The sequence below is a fragment of the Trichosurus vulpecula genome, chromosome 2 (assembly GCF_011100635.1).
Source record: "Trichosurus vulpecula isolate mTriVul1 chromosome 2, mTriVul1.pri, whole genome shotgun sequence".
NCBI lineage: Eukaryota > Metazoa > Chordata > Mammalia > Diprotodontia > Phalangeridae > Trichosurus > Trichosurus vulpecula.
The window spans coordinates 347,376,429-347,402,853 of NC_050574.1; the positions used below are offsets into that span (position 1 = coordinate 347,376,429).

The 26,425-nt window shown below is 37.4% G+C and overlaps 1 protein-coding gene across 1 annotated transcript in view; it reads left to right on the plus strand.

Annotated features, from left to right (window-relative positions):
* Window positions 1-908: 908 nt before the first annotated feature.
* The window catches only part of CD200R1 (CD200 receptor 1), a 42,503-nt gene continuing 16,986 nt past the window's right edge, over window positions 909-26,425 (plus strand). The window contains 2 exon segments of the mRNA XM_036746206.1: window positions 909-1,098; window positions 1,100-1,175. Coding sequence (XP_036602101.1) covers window positions 985-1,098; window positions 1,100-1,175 — 190 coding nt within the window. The 5' untranslated portion in view covers window positions 909-984.

Sequence of the window (26,425 nt, forward strand, 5' to 3'; positions counted from 1 at the left end):
TGTATATCAGGTGCTTCCTATTATACATACATTGGAGAGGGGTGATGTTCTCTAGTTTCCTTTTGAAAATTTTTTAACTTGGTGTAAAATGTCTTGTTAGATATTAACATAGACCTATCAGATCTTGCCCTCAAGGAGTCCACTTTCTCACTTACTGTACATGAATGTGTGGAGAGAAAGTATGATGAGATGAGGAGGAAAATTGAAAAAAAAGTTAAGAAAATAGAAGAACAGGACTGTAATCTCAAAAGCAAAAATGCAGGGGTTTTTTTGGTTATTTTTCCTGGGAATATTTTTTCTTTGCCCTACTGGAGAGTTCTGTATAGGGGTCAAAGATTCTCAGCCTAGAGAGTTTCATTATTTACCTTTTATATATGGTCTTTCCTTTCAATGGCCAGAATTTAAGTGGACTGAATTTACCAGAAGGATGGTACTGTGACAAGTTGAGATGTTAATGAAGAATTAAAATGAGACTTCTCATCATTTTCATTTTTTAATTCAAAGGTAATGAATGGCAAAGATACGTCCTTAGTCACATGTGAAAATCCCCATCAAGAAATTTATTCATTTTGCGTAGGAAGAAGATCGAGTTACCAGGTAAGAAAACCATTGTTTAAACTTTGTCATTAAGACATTAAAAAGTTTCTGGTAGTTACCAAAGAGGGGATGGTTCAATGACATCTGTCAGGTATAAATAAATATCCTGCCTTACTGTCTACCCTAAGTCAGAGAAATCCGGTTTGACTTCATTTGAGTACCCTACAGAAAAGTTAATCTGTTCACAACAGAACCTAGTGGAGAACCAATGAGCATGCAGATAATCTTGTCAATCAGCTTCCTTGGTTTTTCGTCTCAGCATTTCTTACAGGAAATCTGTTGCTGTGTCAAGTTATAGAGAACAACTCTTGAGCCAAGTTAGTAATCAGTCAGAAACACATATTGCTGAAGGAAGAGGCTGGTTGGGGAAAGGGTGCAGGAGGACTAATGAGCTGGGAGCTACCAGCAAGGAGAAGAGGGGGTCATGTTAGAGAAAGACTCACCATGTCCACAGTTCTGTTGCTAGCTAACTGGAGAGGAAGTACAGAGTGAAGAGCAAAACACTATGGAAATGAACTCCGTTTGGAAGGCTTTTGATTTGATGTTGCTGACCTTTCTGATTAGCTTCCTAGTGGCTGGTAAGTCTGAATTCTTTTTGAAAGGATACTTAGAGAACATGTAGCAAGCCTTGACTTAAGGACTGCTGAACTTTGCATTTGTTTGAGTACTGTGACGGTTTTTTTATGGATACACGTACAAACATATGTATATGTATGTATATGGGGGGGTATCTTTCATGCTTTTTTAAAGCTTTTTCATTTTTTTCTAAAATAGTCTGAATACTTTTTGCCTCCTGGTTAATAGCAGTTGGAAGCAAATGACTGTTTTCTGTTACATGCGCAGGCTACAAGGTTGTTTTATATAATTGAACAGCTCAGGCATCTTAGTGGTGCAGGTGTGTAGTCATCATTGAGAACTGTGGGTTGGAGGAGATACTTTTCAACCTGTGGGTTTCTGTGGGAGTTCTGAAGGATAAGAAGTTGCTCTTTGGGAGTCCTGGTTTCACTGTCAAGAGTTGGTAGGAGTTACTGTAGGAGGTGATTTTGAGGTTTCACTTTGAGTAGAAAGAAGTGGGTACAAGGGAACTACATGCGTTTGTATCTTTTAATAATCAAATGTAATTAAAATGTATTTCCCTAAGTTTCTAACCTGAAATCTCGTCCAATCTCTAGAGACGTACTTCTGTGTTGTTTTTACTGATGGGATAATTTAGAAGCCTAAATGTAGAAACCCAAAATAGTCGATGTCAATAAAATGCCTGCATATACTTGTACCTTAGTAAGCATTTTGAACAGGGGGATTTCCTCTACTTTATACTCTGACTTTTATGTTTTTTTTTTTAAAACAAAGAGCAGTACTATTCATAGTACCACTGTAACAGTCCTTAAAGTTGAGATAATGCAGCAGTTTAAACTTGTATTTGACATCAGGTTGCATACTTTTTAAGTTATTCCCCTGTGACTTGATGCCTCTGATAGAGAGTATTTTGTAAAGTTTCGTTAACATTTGTTCAATGAAAAACTCAGGTTTTGGGGGGAATAATAGTGGGTACTGATAGAGATGCAAAAAGAGAAAGGAAAAAAGTCAATAAAAATACATAGAAAAAAGCAAGAAGTTAAAAAGGAGATGGAAACAGGTAATTACCCGTTACTATTCTGTTAAGTATAATATGCACTTAAAAAATTCCAAACCATGTGTAATAGAAAGCTCATGGTTTTATGTACAATCCTCTTTTTTGTTGAAATATTTTTGATGATAACATTCATAATAAAAATCATTAAAAAAAAGAAAATCATGTTTTAAAAAAATATTTCCATAGCACTTTCAGGGTTACAAAATGCTTTTGTCACTATGTTCCTGTGAAGGACTGCACGTATTATTATCCTCATTTTATAGATGAAGAAACTGAAACTCAGAGAGATTAAATGATTTGCCCAATGTCCCAACAAGTTTCAGAAGCAACACGATGGAGTAGGGAAAGGAAGTACACTACAAGTAAGAGATTGTCCCATCAATTTTTTTCTCATAAATTTTGGATTAAGGAAAAAAAAAAACCAGCCTGGTTAGAAAAACTCAAGGTGAATCCTTAATTCTATCTAGTGTCTTCCCTCTGTTCATTATTTTCAATTTATCTTGTCTATAGCTTGTCTCTACATAGTTGTTTGCATGTTGTCTCTGCCATTAGACTGTGAGTTCCTTGAGAACAGGGACTGTCTTTTGCCTTTTTTTTGTAACCATAGCACTTTGCACTGTGCCTGACACACAGGAGATACTTAATAAACTCAAGTCTTGCTGACTTGACTTTTATTATTTTAGAGCTGTTAAAGAAAACCAATGAGAGCTTTGCAAACCTTATAGCACAATATAAATACCATATATTATTATTATTAGGGAAAAGAACTAGATCTGTGATTCCACTGATATAGGGAACTCCCTGGCGAGGAAACTCCCTCTATCAATGTAGTTGAGCACTTTCTCTGTAACTCAGTAGTTTAAGAGAATTGCCTAGAGCATTGAGAAGAAGAGTGACTTGCCTAGGGTCACAAAGCCAGTATGTGTCAAAGTTAGGACTTGAACCCAGGTGTTCTGGTTTTGAAGTCAGCTTTCTATTGCCTATACTAGGTTTCTCTAATTATTATTAATAATAAATACAAATTTTTGCAGTTACTTAATATGATAGATTCTGGGATATGCTGTAAGATAATAGACCTTCCAGAAATTTGACATAATTTTTAGAAAAAGTGTGGATTGTAGGACAGTTTGGGCTGTTGTTTAGTGCTTGGAGTAACTATGGGGCTGTTCTGCTAATGTGTACATTTATTGGGATAAGTGTGTGTGTGTGTGTGTGTGTTTGTGTTTAAGTCCCTGAGACCAATATCCTCGATAATGAAGAACACATGGTACTATAGTTGAGTTTTGTAAGAATAAGTGAACGAAATGTGAAATAAATAAATTATTGTGGAATTAGATTGTTTCAAGAATTCTATCACAGTGCTAAGCTGTCATTGCCTATGAGCCAATGACTTTGATATGGATCATGTTAGTTGCTTATGACCTGGATTAGTGGGAGAAATTTTGTTACCTCAAGCAATATGGCATGCAATAGAGTTGGGTTTTGAATAGGGTGTCTTGAAAGAAAATAGACCCAAGCAGTTTATTATATCTCTTTTTTTTTTAACATTTTAATTTATCTAATTTTAAACACCTATGTTTGTAGACATGACCATGGAGTTGTTCATAAATTATTTTAGCTAATTTCTCCCTAGTATTAAGGCTAAAGTTCCATGTTTCAATTAAATTCATTATTGCCATTTATGAGTCAGTCATTTTGAGGAAGGCTTATCTAGGGTGTGGGTAATTCTAGGAGACCCTTTTTTCTCCTCTTTTCTTTTTGTCTTTGTCTAATTTTCATCTTCCACTAGAGGTCAGGCAAGTAGCAAGAAAAGAGGGTGAAAGGCAAACATATTGGCTGTACCACTAAAGTCCCCCAATGCCTCTTAGCCTGTGATAGAGAGTTGACCTTGGCTTTTTGAAGGCTAAACACGGGGCAAGCTTGGCATGTAGGAAGCTGGTGGGCTTGAGAGGATAAATCTGACAGTAGTTTATCCTTTGTCTGAGGACCAGATTGAGGATCAGTTTGTATAGGTGCATCCCTTCATTGGCTGTAGGCTAATTAATATTTTGATTATAGTAACTCTTGAAGACTATTTATCAAACTTTAGAGTGGAAGTTTTTAACCTGGGATCCCCAGGATCTGTGAATTTGGATAGAAAAAAAATTACATATGTATTTCTATATAGTTACTTTCCTTTGTAATACTATGAATTTTGGTTTTTGCATTTAAAATCATTATTCTGAGAACAAGTCCACAGGCTTCATTTGATTAAGAATCAATGACACAAGAGGTGAAGAACCCCAATTTTAAAAGAACTGCATGAATGGAAATGGGGGTGGGAATGTGGTGGGATGGGGAGTCAGTGTCTGAGGAAATAACACTGAGGAAATAACAGGCTCTTGAAATAAGGAATAAAGAAGCAGCTGACATAAAGGTTGGGATTCAATAAATGTTGAAACTGATTTTTGAAAATGAGGTGTTTGTGTCATCCCAGTATCTGTTTCTATGGATAATGGAAATTTATTGTAATTCCTCTCCTTCATAATGACACACATCTTTTGGTCTCCTGGTCATTGTTTTTTATTAGTGCAATGTTAGGTTAGTGATTCCCATTGTTCACAAAGTTATTGTCAGTCAGTCAACAAACATTTGTTAAGCACCTCCCATATGCCAGGCACTGTGCCAAACACAGAGGATTCAACAAAAGACGAAAGACAGCTCCTGACCTCAATGAGCTCGCAGTCTAATGAGGAAAACAACATGCAAACATAGTTATGTACAAATAAACTATATACAGGATATATACAAAGTACATGGGAGATGGTCAACAAAGTGAAGATATTAGAATTAAGGGGAATGGGGAGAGGATCAAGTAAGATGACATATGTAAAATGTGTGAAAATCTCAAAGCCCTATATAAATTGTGTAAATTACTGTCCTTATTATTATTATTAGGATACTTTAAAAAATCAGAAAATTCCCCAGGCCCCCATATGATACTAATGGCACTACTGTCTCTCTGCATGCTGGTTAAGAAAATACATAACAGCAAAAATGCCTTTAAGTGAATTGTTCAGCCATTTTCAGTTGTGTCTTACTCTTTGTGACCCTTTTTTGGGGGGTTTTCTTGGCAAAGATACTGGAGTGGTTTGCCATTTCCTTTTTCCAGCTCAATTTACAGATGAGGAACTGAGGCAAACTGGGTTAAGTGACTTGGTTATACAGCTAGTAAGTGTCTGAGGCTGGATTTGAACTTGTGAAGTTGAATCTTCCTGATTCCAAGCCCAGTGCTTTATCCACTGCACCACTTCGGTGCCCCATAATTATCCACAATTAGTAGGATATGTACTATGAATTGTTATTCAAATAATATCTATGCTGATATAGAGGGTAGCAAAGGCCTTTCTGTGATAGTTTCCTGACAGGATTTTAACTTCTTGTTATTCAGGGTCAGGGCTTTGCTCTGACATTAATCATAGGATCAAAAAGCTAGATCTGGAAGGAATTTGAAAGGTCATCTTGTCTAACTCCCTCATATGTTTAGTAAAATGGAAGATCCAGGATTCAAACTCAAATCATATGACACCAGGTGCTGTGTTCTTTCCACTCATTCCACCAATAGCTCCTTATCAAAGTGAACCCTGAGCACTCCTTGGTCATTTGGGAAATATTTGAGATGTAATGGTAGCACGTCTAAGTGGAGTTGCCCTATCAGTAAGAGTGAAGACAAGCCCATAGCACAAGTAAGAGCATATATCAGGGCTGGAGTTATAGATCTGTGAATAATCCCCAAAGAGGATTATGAGAGTAACTGGAACAAGTATGCATGGGGGGAAGAAAAGATATGATCACCATGGAGGAATACTCACAGTGCAGAAGAAGAAGACCCAAGAATCAGTGCTCAAAAAGTCAGAAAGAAAAACAGGCAGTATAATAGAAATTATATATATAGGGTCAGCTGGGTGGTGCAGTGGATAGAGTACCTGGCCTGATGTCAGGCACACTCATCTTCCTAAGTTCAAATCCTGCCTCAGACACTTACAAATGTGACCTTGTTCAAGTCACTCGACCCTGTTTGTCTCAGTTTCCTCATCTGTAAAATGAGCTGGAGAAGGAAATAGCAAACCACTCCAGTATCTTTGCCAAGAAAACTCCAAATGGTGCCACTGAAATGACTAAACAAGAACAGCAACATAATGGAAGCCAAGGGAGAAGTTTCAAGAAATAGCATTGTTCAACTGCATTAGAATTCTTAGACAAGTTGAGAAGAAAGAGAAAGACCACTTTATTCATTAAGGTGATTCCTGCAGAGCAATAAGCTATTTTAATGGAGTAGTCTGGGTAGGAGCAATATTATAAAAGGTAAACACAGTACTTGACACATAGGAAGTACTTAATAAATGCTTTTTCATTCATTGAGAGGGTAAAAGGTTCTTGGGAACTGAGGAAGTAGGTAAAGACCACTTTGTTTAACACTTTGTCAAGGAAATGAAGGAGAGAGATGGGATAGAAGATATAGTAGGATCAAAGAAAGGTGTCTAGATGAACTTGTTTGAAAAAAGAAGAGAAAGAACCTAAGAAGAGAGAAAGATTTCAGGTATTAGAGGGGGATGAGAAAATTGTGAGGGCATAGAAGAAGTGGAAAGGATTGAGCCAGAGTGTAAGTGGGGTTTTTTTACTTTAGAGAGGAAGATAAACATCCTCCCTCTGCTCCCCACTGAAAAAAGGGGAAGGATAAAAGAGTAGGTCTTGGGGCAATGATATGCATGCAATGAAATGCTAGAATATGATGTGGCTTAGATCTGGGGTCAGAAGGTCTAGGTGTGAATCCCAGCTCTGCCACGAATAAGCTGGTTGACCACTTAACTTTAATGAGGTTTAGTTTCCACATCTACAAAAGAGAAAGAACAGTATTTATACTTAGCTTATAGGGAAACACTTGGTAAACCTTAAAGGGTTATATAAAATAGAAGGTATGAAGGAACTCACAGTGGATTAATTTATTGATTTGGGGACAAAATTTAGCTCCCAGTGTGCCTTAAAGGGTATCTGCTTCAATTAATTTCGGCAACTTAACTAAATAAATCATCCTCCCACATTCTGATATCACTGTAAAAATCAACCTGAGTGGTGATGAGTTACATTAATTAGCACACATTTACAATCTGTCTGGCCCTAGTTAGGGATGCAGTTGATAGTAATGAAACAGAGAATTTTGTCTATGGGGAGCCATTAGCTATGCCACATGGGATTCAGGTTCATAATTAACTGTGGCTTTATTAGCCCCACTGAAAAAAACTAACTGAGCTCCTGACTTTTTTTTTTATTACTATAGTATCTTGGATACCCAAATATAATTTATTTGTTACAGTTTACACTAGCATTATGAATTTTGCATCCCCTCAAGAAAACAACATTGTTGCTTTTTCAATATCGATTAAGAAATAGATATACGCGAATGACATATTGTGTTATTTCTTTCAGCCTCATCTTTTTTTTTAAACCTCTTGCTTTCTAAATCCTAGTCACTAGAATCCTCACTGGCTGATGTCACTATCACTATAGGTTCACACATTGCCTAAGCATGAGTCCTTTGAGATATTCCTTACATTTTGCCAGGTTCTGGGCCCAGATTCAAGTGCAGATCCCAGATCCATTCATGTATGTTGTAGTCACTTCATACCTCTGTCCATATCCATCTCTGTCTTTGTTTTCAATTTATTCATTATTATTTTTTTAAAGTTATATTTCCTTAATGGTTACTCCATCCACCACAACACACAAAGAAAGTAGCCTAGGTCTGCTATATATCTTGAAAAACTTAGGATTTCAAGGAAAAAAAATTCAAGTTTTAAATTGGTAGGTTTCACCAAGTGAAATTAAGGTATACCTGTCTTCCCAAATACACGATATTTGGATAATTAGCGACATAGTTTTAAGTTTGTGACCCAAACATCCTTTTGGCCTATCAAAAAGAAGCAAACATGATTGCGTCTGGCCATAGTCTAGTTCTAATGGCTTAACTTTCCTCCACTGTGGCTTTCACTGACCAACTGATAACTTCAATAAACCTGAATTAACAGGATGGACAAAAAGAATAAAGATAAGAACAAATTACCACATTGTCACATTCGACAGCCTCTATTTTAGATGAATAGTTCTTATATCTCTTTTGGATTACTTTGTAACTACTTAGCCTTATCCTAAACTTTCTCTTTTCCTAGACATAGTCCTCTCTGCCACCTTTGTATAAATTCTATTTAGTAATAACTACTAAGTGTGACTTAAAATAGGAAGCTGTATGTTTTGTAGTTAAACTTCCTTCCTTTTGGGAAGTAAGTGCTTAGACCTAAAACATTCAGTAAGTGAAGGTTTGGCCACAAGACGTGCCGATGAGAAGGGTTAGTTTTAATGTTTCCTTCATTTGAAAAACTTCTCTGTATCCTGTCTCTAAAAGTACAAACTTTTATTTATTTTACTTTTTTTTTTGTATAGTAACTTAAAAGTTCACTGTAGCACCAAGGCCATTTATCACACACCAAAATAAATAACATTTAAAATCCTTAGGGGAGAGAGGCTTAATAGTAGAGACAGTGGTTGAATGTCTGACACAGGCCAGGTATATTGAACTGAGCAGGAGAATTTAGATGAGAATATGCAGATCAATGGGGTCTGAATTACCTTTTATCCTTATTATCTGACCATTTACTTTCTTAAAATCCTAGGCTTAGAGTAAGATTATATGTTCAACGTCCTACCTGGGAATCCCTTCTAAAATAGGATGCTGTTCTATAGTAGTCTTCTAAGATGTTTGTCCATTCTCTGCTTGTACACCTTCAAGGCTTAGAAGTCAAAATCTCTTTTACTCATGCATTCAGAGGTTCATAGAATTTTTAAATTGGAAGGGCCTCAGAGATCATCTAGCCCAGCCCACTTTTTTTTTTTTTTTTTTTGCTGATTAGGAAACAGGCCCCAAGTGGTTAAGTGACTTGTCCAAGGTTATTTGACAACAAGTTCAAGAAAACCTTGAATGTTAGGTTTAGTAGCAAAGCTGAGACTAAAATTTAGGTCTTCTGATTTTTTTTATCCATTGCTCATTCTGCCACAGTACTTTGCTTCTCTCCAAAAATTAATTATAGACTGCAAGCAGTGGAGAAAACCTCTTTTGGTGGTTATCAGACTTTTACAATTTGTGTTTCACTTCAGCAAGAAAAAGACCATTGTAGACCAACTACCTACCTCCAAACATTTGTTTGCCAAAAGTACCTCAGCAGAATTATTAAGAATGGATTTACTTTTAATGATATAGCAATAAAGAGATCTCTAATAATGAATTTCAAATCTGTTTCAAAGGCAAAAGAATAGCCATTGCCCTTTGATATAAGGGAGGTAGCAAGTGGAGTAGTATTGAGGAAATTGGCGTGGGTTCCTTGAGAGCCTTGGGAGAATCTCAGCCATTGTCAGGTCTGCATAACTGGAGGTCCAATTAAGTAACTAAACTGAAAGAAAAAGAAATTTATTAGTATGTTAAGGAAGACTGCTTGCTGGGGGGCAGCTTCAGTTCCCTAGGATATAGAGTTGGCTTATATAGCTTTCTTTTAAAATTTTTTTAAAATCTTTTTTTTTTGAGGGGGGAAGGCAGGCAATTGGGGTTAAGTGACTTGACCAAGGTCACACAGCTAGTAAGTATGTCAAGTGTCTGAGGTCAAATTTGAACTCAGGTCCTCCTGACTCCAGGGCCAGTGCTCTACTTACTGCGCCACCTAGCTGCCCCTTATATAGCTTTTTTAGGTCTGCTTACAGTACCTAACCAGTCAGTAGCATTCTAAGGCATTGGATTCGATCAATGGGATACTGTCTGTCCTTATAGGAAACCTGCTCTGTACTGCAGGGTTTTGTGTATTCACAGAAGGGAGAAAGGGGAATGCAATTCATTCAGGTTCTGTTGCATAGTCAGTAATACACTGAGGTGAGGATGTTGTAGTTCAGCCAAATAGCACCTTCAGGATAATGAGAGTGTTTTTTTCCCTCTGCCATAGTAGCTATAGTAATGAATGAATGAAAAAGCACATATTAAATATTTAGTATGTGCAGGCACTGTGCTAATCACTGGAGATACAAATACAAGTAAGCTACTCAGACCCCGCTTTTCAAGGGGACTAGTCTCCTAATAGAAGACAACTCATATGGGAATGGAAGCCAGGGAGGAATGTTTTGGACAGGGGAGTCAGAAGGAGTGGTGATTGGAGTCATAGGGAGTGATTGACACATCATTTCCAGGAATAATAATGTTGATTTGATTACTATACTCAAGTAGAGAGACAGATAGATATAGATAGATAGATAGAAAGATAGCTAGCTAGCTAGACAGATAGATAGATGGAGTAATTCCTACATGCCAGGAATTGTTCTCGGAGCTGGAGCTGGAAAAAGAGATAGTGGGAAGGAAGGAAGAGATAGAGAACCAAGGTCACCACGTTGAACCTGCCCTTGGAGGATTGTTAAATAAAGCTCCAGAATAATCCTGCATAGAGTAGGTGCTAGTTGCTAGGGGCAAGAGAGGGAATTGAAAGGATTTTATTCAACACAACCCAAATATCACTGAACCTGGAAACAAAGTCAGTCAAAAAGACAGAATTGACCTAAAGCACTACAGCTGTGCTAGCTCAGTGTGCCTGTCAGTGTAACTTATAAAAGAAAAAATAAATAAACTTGAGACTACAGGCTAATATACAAAAGGGTTGTAGACACTTGTCATGAGGAAGAGATTACTTAATAGCTACAATTCAGTGAAGAAGCAGCACATGCCAGCTAAGCAGATAAAGGAGCCCAATACATGATATTAGAAGCTCAGCCAAGCTTCAAATAGTGTCAGTAGTAGAGAAGTATTCCACTGAGTTGCAACCCTAAGAGCATGAATTGTCCAGGCTGTGGGTTCCCTCTTCCACCAGGAGCATAGTGGCAATCTGTGGTAGGGAAGTATTGTGTGTGTGTGTGTGTGTGTGTGTGTGTGTGTGTGTGTGTATTTTCCCTTGTTATTTGCTTTGGTGTTTTATTTAATTAAGTATTGTTGCCAATTAACATGCTCCCTGTTTGTTCTTGTGAAAGGGAAGCTTGGACGGGATGCATGAGCTGTGGTTTTCTTTTTTCTTTTGAAAAATGGATACAGACTCCAAAAATGTAGCTTGAACCTAGGCATGTGTCACATTGAAGAGTCCGTGGACTATATAATAAGTACTAATACAATACTGATAGTTTTCATGAATCAGTTCATAGATAACCTGGGAATCCCTTATTAAACACTAATAGTCTCCAGGTAAGACTTTCATGCTGTTTTTTAGATATGTAATTTACCCCTTTGAACTTAGATAAAAGCATATAAGCCAATCATTTAATCATTTTAATGAGCTCTAAGAAGGCAGTCCCTACAATGACTCTTTATAGTCCATCTTAGGGTCTAAAAATGGTACCAGGAAGTTTTTCTCCATGTTCCCTACATCCTCCAATTTAGAGATTTAGGGAATATAAATGTTAAGTGGGTGTTTAAAATGTTCAGTGAAAGATTTCCTTAATTTATCTTATCTGATTATTTATGGACTCAATCTTATTGTTGCTTTTGTTTTTATGCCACATTTGTTTCTAGATATGGAAATGTTCCCCCCAACCCCCCACTCTGACCCATTCCTGCCCAAAACTGAACCTTTCCTTATAATGAAGAGTATAGGTAAGCAAAAACAATAGTGACTACATATATATATATCAGTGACTATATCTGACAATGTATACAACATTTTGCCCCCATAGTTCCATTCGGGGCCCTCTTGTCTTCTCCCTCTATCCTATTTCACTTGGTAATCTCATTAGCTCTCATGTATTCAATGATCATCTCTTTGCTGATGATTTTCAAATCTACTTATCCAGTCCTGTCTTCAGATCTCCAGTCTTGTATCTCTAACTGCCTATTGGACATCTCCAACTGGATGTCCTGTAGACATCTTAAACTCAACATATTCAAATTGAATTCACTGTCTTTTCCTCCAAACCTTCCTTCCACCCTTTCAGACTTCTCTATTATTGTCCAAGGGAACACCATCCTCCCAGTCACCCAGGGTCAAAGCCTCAGTGTCATCTTTGACTCTTCACTCTCTCTCACCCCCCATATGCAATCTGTTACCTGTTGAATTTTTCTTTGTAACATCTCTGACATACACCCTCTCCTCTCCTCTGCCACTAACTGCCACCACTCTGGCGCAGGACCATGGCCCCTCACTCTTGTACTATTGCAATCGCCTGCTGATTGGTCTTCCTGCCACAAGTTTCCTCTCACTCCAGTCCATCCTTTACTCAGCTGTCAAAGTGGTCTTCCTAAAGCATAGGTCGGATGATGGTCACTCTCCTTCTCAATAAACTCCACTGGCTCCCCGTCATCTCCAGGATCAAATATAAAAGCCTCTCTTTGGCAATCAAAAACTTTTATAACTTCCTCTCCCAACTTTCCAGTCTTCTTACACCTTGTATCTCCTCCCCAAGCAACCAAGCAATTCAGTAATACTGGCTTCCTTGCTGTTCCTTGAACAAGATTCTACATCTCCTGACTCCTGGTATTTTCACTGGCTGCTCCCCATGTATGGAATATTTTCCCTCATCTCTTCCTCCTGGCTTCTTTAGCTTCCTTCAAGTTCTAGCTAAAATCCTACCTTCCCTGGGAAGCCTTTCCCAATCCTACTTTATTATGGTTTAGGCCTGCACAACCTGCATCCTGCCAAAGGATTCCCTCTACGTACAAAGGATGTTTTCTTCTACATTTTTTGCAGGCTGCCCGAAATACTTTGGTGTGCCATAAATGGACCATGAGCCGCAGGCTGTGTAGGCCTGTTCTAGTTCCTTCCCTCTGTTGATTATTTTCAATTTATCTTGTATATAGCTTATCTATATGCAGTTATTTTCATATCCTCTCCCCATTAGACTGTGAGCTCCTTATAGGCAGAGACTGCATTTTGTCTTTCTTTGTATCCCCAGCTCTTAACAATGTGTGGCACATAGTAGGCACAGTTATTTAACTAATAAATATCTATTGACTAACACTGATAGTTCTGTGCCTCTCTGCTAAGAGGAAGAAGGTGTGTGTGTGTGTGTGTGTGTGTGTGTGTGTGTGTGTGTGTGTGTGATTATCTTTTCTCTGTGATCATTGATACTATTTTCAATGACTCAGAATTCAGCTTCCTTTATCTTTCCATTTACTTTGTTGGAGTCATTGTGTATGCTATTCTTCTGGTTCCGTTTAGTTTATACTGAATTAGTTCATACAAATCCTACCACTTTTTTGAATTTATTATATTCATCATTTCTTATTGTACAATATTTGATTACATTCAGTTTTCTATTATATATAAATGTAATAATACATGTTGTTTGATTCCTATACCATAGATTTTTTTAGTCATTCTCCACTTGATAGACACTTCATTTGGTTTCTTTTTTTTTTTTGCTACCACGGAGTATACTGCTATGAGTATTTTGTATATATTGGAACTTTGTTTCTGACTTTGATCTCCATTGGCTAGAAATCTGAGCCTAAGATGCTGGATCACTTTTCTTGAGTAATTTAAAATTATTATACAGATCAGTTGGACCAATTCACAGTTCTTCCAACAGTACATTAGTTTGTCTTTCTTCTCATAGCACCTGCAACATTAATGGTTTCCTTTTTTTGAGTCATTTTTTGCAGGGAGCGAGGTAAAACCTCAGCATTGTTTAATTTGCATTTCTTTCTATTAGTGATTTGCAGCTTGTTTATCATATGGTTGTGGATACTTATGCTCTTCTGGAAAATGGTTTGTTCACATTTTTCATTAAGCCCTCGAGGCAATTTTGAGGTTGATATTTCAAACACCCAAATGCCAGGAAATTTAGAATACAGCTTCCTTAGCCACCGCACTTGAGTCAGAGTACGTGTTTGCACTGAAAAATTGTGAGAATGTCCAGAAAATATGTCACTGGTACATTGTCACAAAAGCAAGTTTGCTCTAGCATAGCTTGAATTTCCTGGATTTTGTGATAGTGATTAAGATCTCAACCAAAATGTAGTAGTAATTTGAGATAAGATCTCAGAGCTTAGAGAGCTCAGAAAAAAAAGTGTGCTGTGTGAATTTATGGCATTATTAGTCTTTGTGTAATGCTTTGAAAGGTATTATATAATCACATTCATAATAATCCCTCATTGCATACATGCAACTTGGTAAGCATTATTTTGCATTTAAAAAATGAGGACACTATAGTACACGAGTTAATTGAATTGTGTAAATTCAATTTCTTGTATGATGCGCAAAACTAAGAAAAGAGAATGCATCTCCACCTTCTTTTCCTTTGTGTACGGTTTAATCCATAATGTTTTATTACTGCATTCTAAATATATCTAATTATTCAGTGAAAATCACAAAATGTGGAAGCAGATGTTGTCTAACTGTAATTTATTTGGGAAAAAATAATGAGGAGTAATTCAGTTACATGGTGCAGTAGAAGGGTGCTGGGCCTGAAGTCAGGAAGACTCCTTTTCATGAGTTCAAATTTGGTCTCAGACACTTACTAGTTGTGTGACCCTGGGCAAGTCACTTAACTCTGTTTGCCTCAGCTTCTTCATCTGTAAAATGAGCTGGAGAAGGAAATGGCAAACCACTCCAGTGTCTCAGTCAAGAAAACCCCAAATGGGGTCATGAAGAGTTGGACAGGACTGAAACAACTGAACAACAACAAAAGGAGGAATAATAATTAGGAAAATCAATGAAGAGAAAAAAACAATAATCAGTAATCTGTGACCCTGGCTCACCAATTTTAAAATGTCTTGGTGAAAATTGAAAAATTGTATTCGCCCGTTCAGGTATTTGTTTTTCATGAAGACAGAAATAAATCAATCAATAAGCATTTATTAAGCACCTACTGTGTCTGACACACTGTGCTAAGTGTTGGGAATACAAAAAGAAGAAGAGACAGTTCCCTGATCCCCGGGTGTTCACAACCTGGAAACTGTTATAATTTATCTGAATCTTTTAAAATTCACTTGATGTTTTTAGTCCCTGTTTTTCTGGGTAAAATAAAAAAAACAGTTAAACATTTAAATTGAAGAGGAGGGATTATGCCTAATTCAGTTCTCTATGGCAACCAGATCACGGACAAAGTGATGTTTAGATATTTCCGTAGATACCTGACCCCATCAATGTGGATGCCTATGTTCTACTGTTATGGATAGGCAAATGCTGCTTTTAATTTTTCAGTGTTAGTGTGGCAAACTCCCAGAAAGCAGGTGCAACGTGTTGATTCAGAATGTAAACCTATAGATGTAGTTCCTTAAATGATTACAATATCTAAAAGAAAAGAGCATTCGAAGGAAGCTCTCTTCTGAGTAAATAAGAAACCATTAATGGTATCAGAGAACAGAAATCCATATATGGTACGCCCATAAATGTAACTACTTCCCATTGTAATTCCTTGAAAGGACAAGTCACCCCAGGGTGAATGCTGGGGATTGTTCACTGAAGGGGGAACCGAGGGCCCAGAATTTAAGTTTATGCTCTTCCATAAATCTAATGTATTATCTTTACCATCAGACAATAAACACAATATTAAATAATTAAAAGTGCCAGATTATGTAACATTTACTTCCTGGTCAAGTTCCATAATAGAATTATAAAGCTCTTAATACTAAAAAAGACCTCTAAAAACCACCAGGTTCAGTCCTCTGCCTTCGAACAGATAAAGTATTATATCTCCATTTTATGAATGAGGCAATTGAGACCAAAAGAGGTTTAGCAGTTTGCCCAAAGTCACATAGTTAGTAAGCATCAATTCCTCTGTGTTATATTTGGCATCAAATTATAGGGAAGTTTTTATAACAATGTCTTGCAAGTCAGCTAATCCTTAGGAATTCAAATTAAAATGCTTATCACGAATATTATTTTCCTTTGCCAAGACTACAAAAAGAATGGACAACAGCTGAATTATTACCAATTGTTTTAAAGAGAATAAAAAGATAGTAAATGTAATGAAACCCACTTCAATATTTAAAGGTATTTAAATTTTTAAGCATAAAATTATTGACCTTGCTCCAAGTTTTTTTTATCTCCCAAGTGAAGAGAGAAATTTTGAGTGGGAGAATAAAAACACTTTGGATACATAATGCTATTATGTTATTCTGGTTTTTAAAATATAACTCAACTGGAAACAAAGTAAGCATCCATCACTTAGGAGGTATCTGGAAAATCTGTGGTCTAGGAATATAGTGGAATATTATTGTGCTGTAAGGAATGACAAACATGAAAAATTCAGAGGTGGGATAATTTATAGGACTTGTTTTAGAATAAATTAAGTAGACCCCAAAGTTTCTAAAATGACTATAATAATGTAAAGGAAAAGAATTCTCAAAGGAAATTACCTCTGAGTAAATAAAAAAAAAATCACCAGTGGTCCCAGATAATAGAAAATGAAGTCTTTCTTCTTTTATCAGAGAGGAAGGGGACTACCAGAGCTGAATGTTAGATTATATCCTTAGACGCAGTCACTGTGTTGAGCGTTTTGTTTTGTTTTAATTCTTTTTCTTTGTTATTAGAGAGAATTCAGTCTAGGGTAGGGAAATCTTGTTTCCCCGCTCCTCCATATGTCTGTGATGCAACAATAAAAACAATTTTTAAAAAAGGCAATTCAAACTTCTAGAAAGGGAAAGCAATAGGTGCATAAGTTTAGAGACAGAGGAGACGTTAGAAGTTATTTAGTTCAATCATCTTGTTTTATAAATGAGGAAAATGAAAACTGAAAACTAAAAGCGTTGTGACTTATCCAAGGTAAGAAAGCTAAAAGGGTTGTGACTTATCCAAGGTAAGAAAGCTAAAAGGGTTGTGACTTATCCAAGGTAAGACAAGTAATTGGCAAACAGCAAACCTTAGATTTGAATCCAGGTCCTTTGACTCTTAAGTCAATGATTTTTCTGCTGAATCACAGATTCTGAGTTAGGGACCACTGAGTTGAGGAGCAATAAGAATAGATTGTTCAAGCTTAGACCTTACTAGAAATGTAACATACTAAAATATATTAGGGGCTATATGAGGTTAATTGTTATTCGAGATGGGTAATAATTTATTCATAATGATAATTATTCAGAATGAGAAAGCTATAAATCAGATAATTTAATACCTATAATAAAGCTACAGACTAGAGAGCTGAAGTGGGGGATGGGAAGTAGCAGTAAAAATGGACTTGGGGAAATCACAAGCAGGAGAAAAATAGCAAACCAATGTTAGGGGGAAAAAACCTGATACTAGTGACATAGTACACAAAATCATGTGGTGCAGTGGATAGAGAGCCAGATCTGGAGTCAGGAAGACCTGAGTTTAAACCTGACCTCAGATGCTTACTGGCTGTGTGACCCTGGGCACGTTACTTAACCCTGTTTGCTTCAGTTCCTCATCTGTAAAATGAGCTGGAGAAGGAAATGGCAACTCACTCCAGTATCTTTGCAAAGAAAATCCCAATAGGGTCACAAAGAGTTGGACAAAATTGAAACAACTGAACAACAACAGCACAAAAAACTGGCACTTTTTGAAGATTAAGTTTCCTTTCCAGTTTGTTTATTTCATAGATTATAAGTTGAAAATGATGTTAATTTGTATTGTTTTATAAAAATGAATGAATCCATGCCCAAAGTGAGTCTAATTGCTCTGTCTGCCACAATTTAACGAGGTATCAAGTATCACTGGTACTAGTAATCAGTGTACTCTTGTACACAGAAACTTAGGATGATTTTTAAGTCTCTAGGATTCAGCCTGAGGTTTTAACTTCCTCTAAGTGATGTAGATGGCAGGAAAGCAATAACAGTAAGCATCATGGTAGCTATTCCAAAAGGGGGGTATCTTGAGATTATGCCAGAGTAATGTAACTTTATAGTTGATATTTGGCAAATAATTGGAAATAATGAACTTTATCAGAATGCCACAATGAGGAGTAGAGCAGCTCAGTTTGAAATGGATGTGGCTCTTTGACTAAGGCCTGGAGGATAAGAAGGAGGGTAATGGTGGGGTTGGCATAAGCAAAAAGAAGAGAGGAAAGAACATCATTGAAACATTTAAAAAATACACAGAAGAGAGAGGGTCTCAGACAAGCAGAACAGAGTTCTGCTAAGTTCTTAGTTCTGCTAAGTCTCTCCTAAATTTAAGTTTATATTTAAAAATTTCAAGTTGTTCATAGTAGAGATTAATGATCACATGTGATCTTCTCAGTCTGTTCTTTATATATGGAAATGTTCATATTTGTTGATAATTTCCAAATTCATGATCATCTATTTTTAAGAGGTGATCAATCATGTCAACCACATCAATCATACTTGGGCCAATTGAAACTTAAGAAAGCTTAGTGACATATATGGATATCTGAAAGGTCCTGTGCCAGAGGAGAGTTTTAAAAGGCAGAATTTTGATTTCTCATGTATTATGCTACTTTCTCCAGATAATATGTTTTAGGAAGGAGTTGGAACATTGTTATAATCACTAAAGTTAAAAGAAGAAAAGAAAGCATGTTAGGACCTTGACTGTTGAGAATTTCCTATCGTAAATCAAGAAATCATATATCTGAAAGAGGATTTAGAGAATATTTGTGTAGCGTCTGGAGTACTTCCTCTTTATACAACGGGTTCCATAGAATAGATGTGGTTCAGTTGCTTTAGTATTGTCTGACTCTTTATGACCCCATTTGGGGTTTTCTTGGCAAGGACATGGGGTGGTTTTCCATTTCCTTCTCCAACTCATTTTATAGATGAGGAATTATGGCAAAAGGGTTAAGTGACTTGCCTACAGTCACATAGCTAGTGAGTGTTTGAAGCCAGAACTGAACTCAGGAAGATGAGTCTTCCTGACTTTATGCCCAGAGCTCTATCCATTGTACCACCTAGCTGTACCCTCCACCCAGAATAGATACCTGGGGTTTAAGGTAATCTGTGGATCTGCATCCCCTCAAAACTATAGATCATAAGCCTCTACTGATGGGGTTTACTTTTTCCTCTGGAAAGCTAGTAGAGACAAGTAGTTCCAAGCAAAGCCATTTAATGAAATAGTATAGTAAGAAAAGTCACAATAGAATGTTCCCCCATAAATCTGAGACCCACTTTTCCACAACACAGAGGCCTTGGCTCCCCAGGGCCACCCATCCTGCCAGAGTCTAGTTATAGTTCTTAGAATCTCTTCCTAAAACACCAGCAGATAATTCCTTAACCAGCCATCCTGCCCAGCTAATAAAAATCAGGCCTACTATGCCTCCAGACTAAGTTTAAATCTTTGCTTTTCTTGTCTAAAATGTGGGGACAAAATGAGGGATTCTGGATAGTCAAAATTCTCATCTTAATTCATAATAACCCAGTTGGGATTGGGAACCTGTGGCTTCAAGGCCACCTGTGGCCTTCTAGGTCTTTGGGTGTGACCTTTTGACTGAGTCCAAGTTTTACAGGGGATTTGTTCTGTGAAGTTTGGAATCAGTCAAAGGGCCACACTTGCAGACCTAGAAGGCCACATGTGGCCTTGGGGCTTCAGGTTCCCCACACTTGTTAAATGATCTGCCTCTTACTGCTTCCCTACCTGTGAATGTATCAAAAAGCAGTAAGGGTGATTATCATAAGTAGTAACCTTGTGGAGCAGCTTGGTCTAACTCTTATTTACTTTTTCCAGCAAATAGAAAAAAAACCCCTAAATAATAAAACTCTAATCACATAATAATAATCCAGAATAATCCATGCTGTAATTTCAATTAGCACCACTTACTTGGATTGGAGATTGGTATTGAGAAAATATTGAAAGTGGATTTTTCTGGAGTTTTCTGGTTGGTAATGCTAAATAAGATGTTATAGCTTTTATTGTATTTAGGAGAATTAACCAGTGACTCATAAGGAAGCGATGTGCTATTTCTGATAATTGTTTTTCCATGATGTGAAGCACCCCAATTATGGAAGTCTCTGAACTGTCAGGTTTTGCAGAGTCATGCCTGTTCAAGGCCTATAATGTGGGTGGCATACTCTCATCTAGGCATATAATAATGAAAATTTTGGAAAGGAAAATTTTAGTGTTCAAAGTGAGTAAGAGGTTTCAGTAGTACTAAAATAAGAAAGTGATTATGCTTCTTATTATGACTTTGTCCTAGATAAAGAAACTACATGTTTTCAAAAAGTTATAGTTTTCAGTGTTGTGGTTTTGTTTTTTAGCATCATAATTGTGAGGGGCTAATATTTCTGATATGTATTTTTAGCTACAAGGGTTTTATGTAATTTTTGAAGCAATGATTAGGAGAAAATTCTAGAGAATTGATGATATTATTAATGACATATTAACATATAATATGATGTTAATATATAATATATTATAGTATATTACATGATATCATATGTAACATAATATATTAATGAAAAATTGAGACACAAAATAGATCATATATTTAGAATTTGAAAGGACTAGATCTTGCTCAACCCTGTCATTTTACAGTGAAGGAATTAAAGTCTAGAGAATTTAAGTGATTTGCCCAGTCACACAGCAACCGTAGAACTAGAATCAAGCCTAATTCTCTGGCTCCAAATTAAGTGCTTTTCCCACTGTACCATAACAGCCTCCATGATTACACAGCTAAAAGAATGGCTAACCTTAAGCTAAAAGGAATTCATAAGTTAGAGTGGAAAGAAAACTGGACCAGAAGTCATGAGACATTTTCTTATTTCCAGTTCTGAAATGAAATTTATGTGATTCGGGGCAATTCGTTTAATCTCTCTGGGACACTTTCTGCATGTGCAAGACAGACAGACTATATTATCGCAGAAGTCTCTTTCAGCTCTAACATTCTAAGATTCTAAGTAAAGCACAAAGAAAAAATGGTATTCAGTATTTAAAGGAGCAAATAAAGATGCTGACAAATAGAGGTATGGAATTTCTTCACCATTATGTAAGTTAATAACTGTAACACCCCCTAATGCTCCCTATAGTGTTAGGATGGCAGACCCACAGGGTTAACCCCAGAACCAATGTAGCAGCTACCCCTTGGGGCACTCCACCAACACAAATTTAGACTTTAATAGTAATGAGGTACATATGTAAAGAACACTTGGCAAATACAATTCTTAACTCCAGAAAGTCTTTTTTTTCCTTATTCAGTCCTTTCTGTGGCTCAACTCTTGATCACCAGGACCAGCCATCCCTTGAGTCCATAGCTGGCTTTCTTCACTGCCACCCTAGAAGCAATAGCCTTCCCGGCGTGATGGTCTCTCTGTATCTATTTAAAGGGCTTGTTTCTGTATCCCTTTTGGATGCCATGTCTCCTACTGCTCAATCAGCCTCTTCAAAGTAACACAGTTGATGGTGAGGGAGCAAAAAATTCTCTCCTTCTCCCTCTCAGGTTGTGGGTTCTTCTACTACTTGCCCCCATTTTGGAACTCCCTCTGATTTTTTAGGGCTTAGCTATTACGTTAAGCCTCCAGGAGCATGGCTGATTTGTTTTCTTTCTTTCTGTCTTTTTTTAGAGGTGACCAGAGAAGGGGTATATTCCTGTACAGAGGAAAGTACCTGTAATAAAGTATACAATTGGCTTGAGCCCCCAAAGCATATAGATCATAAGGTTGATTACAAACTGGGTCAAGATAATTTGTTTTTCACTTCCAATTCTGTCGTTCCCTTTGCTCAGAGGTATTCACAATACATGAAGGTTCACTATGTGCTGCTGCGTTTTTACAATGTTTAATATCTCATTAATGCCTTGTGATTACATTTTGATCTGGGGTAGGAGGAGTTATGTATCATTACTGGTACTATTCAGAAGGACACTATTTTTTATGTATTTATTTATTTAACATATTTAGTTTTCAGGACACTATTTTAAAGTTATTCTGTTTAGTAAGAATTTGGCATTTCTCTGTTTTAGATGTACAAGATCATAAACTCATAGAGAGACCATCCTGTCTAGCATCCCAACATGACAGATGAAAAAAACTGGTACACCTAATTTTAGTGATTTGTCTAAGACCATAACAGTTAACCTAATTCTTTCAATTTTTCTCAGTTTGTCTATAACCTTCTTAATCGATCTTTCACCCTTCTATGATAATGCTCAAAGTACAAAAATGGGATCTGAGGGTTTGAGATGATTTTTTTTGAAATCTCATGTGTGGCCATATTGCTTTCTCTCAATTTACAATTCTACCAGTTCTCTAAGAGTGTTTCTCTTTCCCTAGTAAGTTAGTCAGCCAACAAGCATTTATTAAATTTTGGTCACTATGGGGGTGGGGAGGATACAAAGAAAGGCAAAAGCAGCCTCTGCTCCCCAGGGGTTTTCTAATGAGGGATACTACATATAAATATCTGGGGGAATGCAAGAGATAAACAGAATAGATGAGAGGTAATTTCAAGGAGGACAGCCCTAGCATCTGAAGGGAAAAAAGAAGCCTCATACAGAAGTAGTGGAGTGGAATTGGAGTGGAATTTTGAAGGAAGTCAGGAAAACTATGAGGCAGAGGTGAGGGAACAGAGCATTCCAGGCATGAAGGACAGCCAGTGAAAAGGCACAGAGACCTTTGCTTTAGAAAAATCACTTTGGCAGTCGAGTGGAGGATATTAGGATAGAGAGAGACTTGAGGGAGAGAGTCGTTGTTTGTCCTTCATTCTCAAAGAGGATCATGATATCAGGGAGGTGATGCCATGACTTCCAAGTGAATGAGATTTAAGTGAGGGAGTGCTGTGCAAAGTCACCAACCTCACTTCCTCCTCCAGAGCCATCTGGGTCCAGTGGTGAGATATAGATCAGGACAACTGGAGATGGCTCCCCGAGCAAGAGAGACCAATTAGAAGGCTATTGCTATAGTCCAGGTAGGAGGCGATGAGGGCCTAAACTAGGATGGTGGATATGGGAATAGAGAAGAGACGCATACTAGAGAGGTGAAGATAAAAAAATGACAAGGTTCTTAATAGATTGGATATGTGACGGGGTGTGTGGGAGTGGGGAAGCAAGAGTGACATTGTGGCTGGGAGGTTGGTGGTATACTTGATAGTAAGAGGAAAATTTAGAAGTAGGTAGGGTTTAGTTAGAATAGATAATAAGTTTAACTTTGAACATGTTGAGTTTGAGATGCCTATGGGAAATGCAGTTGGAGATGGCTGACTGTTACTGGTGATTTGGAACTGTAGCTCAGGAGAGACTAAGGACAGACATCTATCTGCATTTAGATGGGAGTTGATGAGACCACCAAGCTAAGTAACACAGAGTCAAAAAAGAGGGGGACCCCAGGATATACCCACAATTAATTGGTGTGACATGGATGAAGAGCCAGCAAAGGAGACTGAGGAGGAGAGGTCAAACAGATAGGAGAACCAGAAAAGGGCCGTAGACCTAGAGAGGAAAGAATATCCAGGAAGACAAGGTGATCCACAGGAAGGATGAGGATTGGCAATAAGTTATTAGACTTGCCAATAAAAAATTATTGGTAGGATCAAGTGAAGGTTGTTTGTTTTTTAAATAAACACATGTGAGTGTTTGTGGGTAGAACAGAGAAGAGCAGATAGAGAGAGATTGAAAATAAGATAGAGATTGGGGATGACTGCAGAGTCAATGTGCTGGAGAAGACTGGAGGAGATGGGAACAAGGGCACAAGTCTAGGGGCTTGTTTTAGCAAGAATAAGGGTCACTTTTTCATCTGAGAGCAGAATGAAGACAAATCTAGTGGGAGAAAATATTTGAATGATTTGAGGAGAAGTGGAGAAGAGGGAGCTCTTGGTGATGGCCTCAGTTTTTGAGTAAAGTATGAAGCAAGGTACTTAGCTGAGGGTATGGGGAAGAACTTTCTCATTAATTTATTCATTCATTCATGCATTCATTCACTAAGTCAGATCGAGTATCGGAGAGCATGTGTAGAAAAAACAGAAATGAAACAGATGAGTCAGCATTTCTGTGCCAATCTATTCTCATCAGTGATTATACTGGAACCATCACATTTATAGTATTTTATATAAATAAAGGATACCATTTAAGAATATTTTGAGAAAAGCAGTTCAACTTGACCAAATAACTTTGTGTTGAAGGCAACACAATTTTAGAAGTACACAGAGATTGGTTTTAAGATTTCTTAAATTCCAAAAGAATGAAAACTATCATATGTGATATTACAAAAAAAAAGAAATCACCAATTGTTGATTGATTCCTAGGATTATGCCTCCTCACCTTCACTTCAACCACTCAGCATTGAATGCCCACATCAGAGAAGGTTCTGTGCTCTATGAGGAAAGCAGAATTGAAACAGCTCGAAGGAAACGCAGGATGCTCAAATTTAGAGACTCCACCCCAAATGTTCACACAGACTATTTGTGCCTGACCTGTGGTAGAGCATTCCAAGCTCTTATTGGTCTTATCAGCCACAGCTGGACACATTGAAACTTGACTCTAGCATAGTGATGTCATTTTGGTCCTCTTCAAGAACAAACGACAACAGCCAACCAACCAATCTTGGGAACCTTAAGTTTTAGCTAAAACATAACTTTCTTCTAAAGGCCTCTGCTTATCAACGATCAATCTATATATTTGTTTGTGTGTATCTTTATATCTATCTATCTATCTTTTATGTAGAGGCAGCTAGGTGGTGAAGTGGATAGGACACTGGAGTCAAAAGACCCATCTTCATGAATTCAAATCTGGCCTTAGATACTTGCTAGCTGTGTGACCCTGGGCAAGTCATGTCACCCTGTTTGGAACCTCATTTTCCTCATCTGTACAATGAGATGGAGAAGGAAATGGCAAACCACTCCAGTGTCTTTGCCAAGGAAACCTCAAATGGGGTCATGAAGAGTTGGACACAATTGAAAAATGACCAAACAACCACAACAAACATACTTATATCTTTCCTGTTTTCATCTGTGAATATATTGTTATATGTTAGAATATGGGTTTCCTGAGGGCAAGGACTATCTCATTTTTGTATCTATATCCCTGGCACCTAGCACAGAGCTGGGTACATGCTTGATTGGTTGATCCGTGTGCCTACTTTGTTGTTGTTTGCCTTTCATTCTTGAACAGGACCATGACATCAGGGAGATGATGCCATGACATGCAAGTGGATTGGATTTAAGTGAGGGAGGGCTGTGCAAAGTCACCAGCCTCACTTTCTCTTCCGAATCCATAAAATCTTCAGGAAACTGATCTGTGTCTAATTCAGGGTATCCTTGAAGAAAATGAGAAAGGAATAGACAGACTTTTACAGATCATCTGCTGCAGAAGACCCCATCTTCATACAACCACCTGAGAGGAGTAGGGAATGCAAGATTCCTCTGTTGTCTTTTTTTTGTTGATTATTAAAAACGAAACAAACAAAAAACAAAAATCAAGCAAACATTTGACTTGGTAGAACAAAATGCAGCCTTATCTATTTCCCTTTCAGTCAATTAAATTTGCTTCAAATGAAGGATCATTTAAAAAAATTATTTTCAGTTCCAAATTTTCTCCCTCTTTCTATCCCCTCTCCCACCCACTGAGAAGGCATATGATACCCATTATACATATGAAGTCATAAAAAATATATTTCTGTATTAGCCATGTTGTAGGGAAAAAACCCCAAGAAAAATAAAGTGAAATAATATGTTTCAATCTGCATTTAGAGGTAGATAGCATTTTTCATGAGGAGTCCTTTGGAATTATAAATCATTGTATTGATCAGAGTAGCTAAGTCTTTCACAGTTGATTATTATTTTTTTTTTGGAGGGGGTAATGCAGGGCAATTAGGGTTAAGTGACTTGCCCAAGGTCACACAGCTAGTAAGTGTGTTGAGCATTTGAGGCCGGATTTGAACTCAGGTCCTTCTGACTCCAAGGCCAGTGCTCTACTCACTGTGCCACCCAACTGCCCCCCCCCCCTTTTTGGAGAGGGGAAGTACAGTTGATTGATTATTCTTACAATATTGTCATACAGTAGTATCCCATTGCATTCATGTATCAGGATTTGGTCAAACATTCTACAATAGATTACCACCCACTTTCTAGTTTTTTGCTCTCACAATGGCCAAATGGAACTTAGCCCATTCTCCTTCCTCTTCAATTTTGGGCCATCTGCACAATGGGTTGTCCATCCACTCTATGTCACAGTCAGGACAATAGGCGCCTTTCCATTTGATTTCTCCTGTGTGAAACGTGAGGTTAGTGTGTTTTGTAGAGTTGTGAATATTAT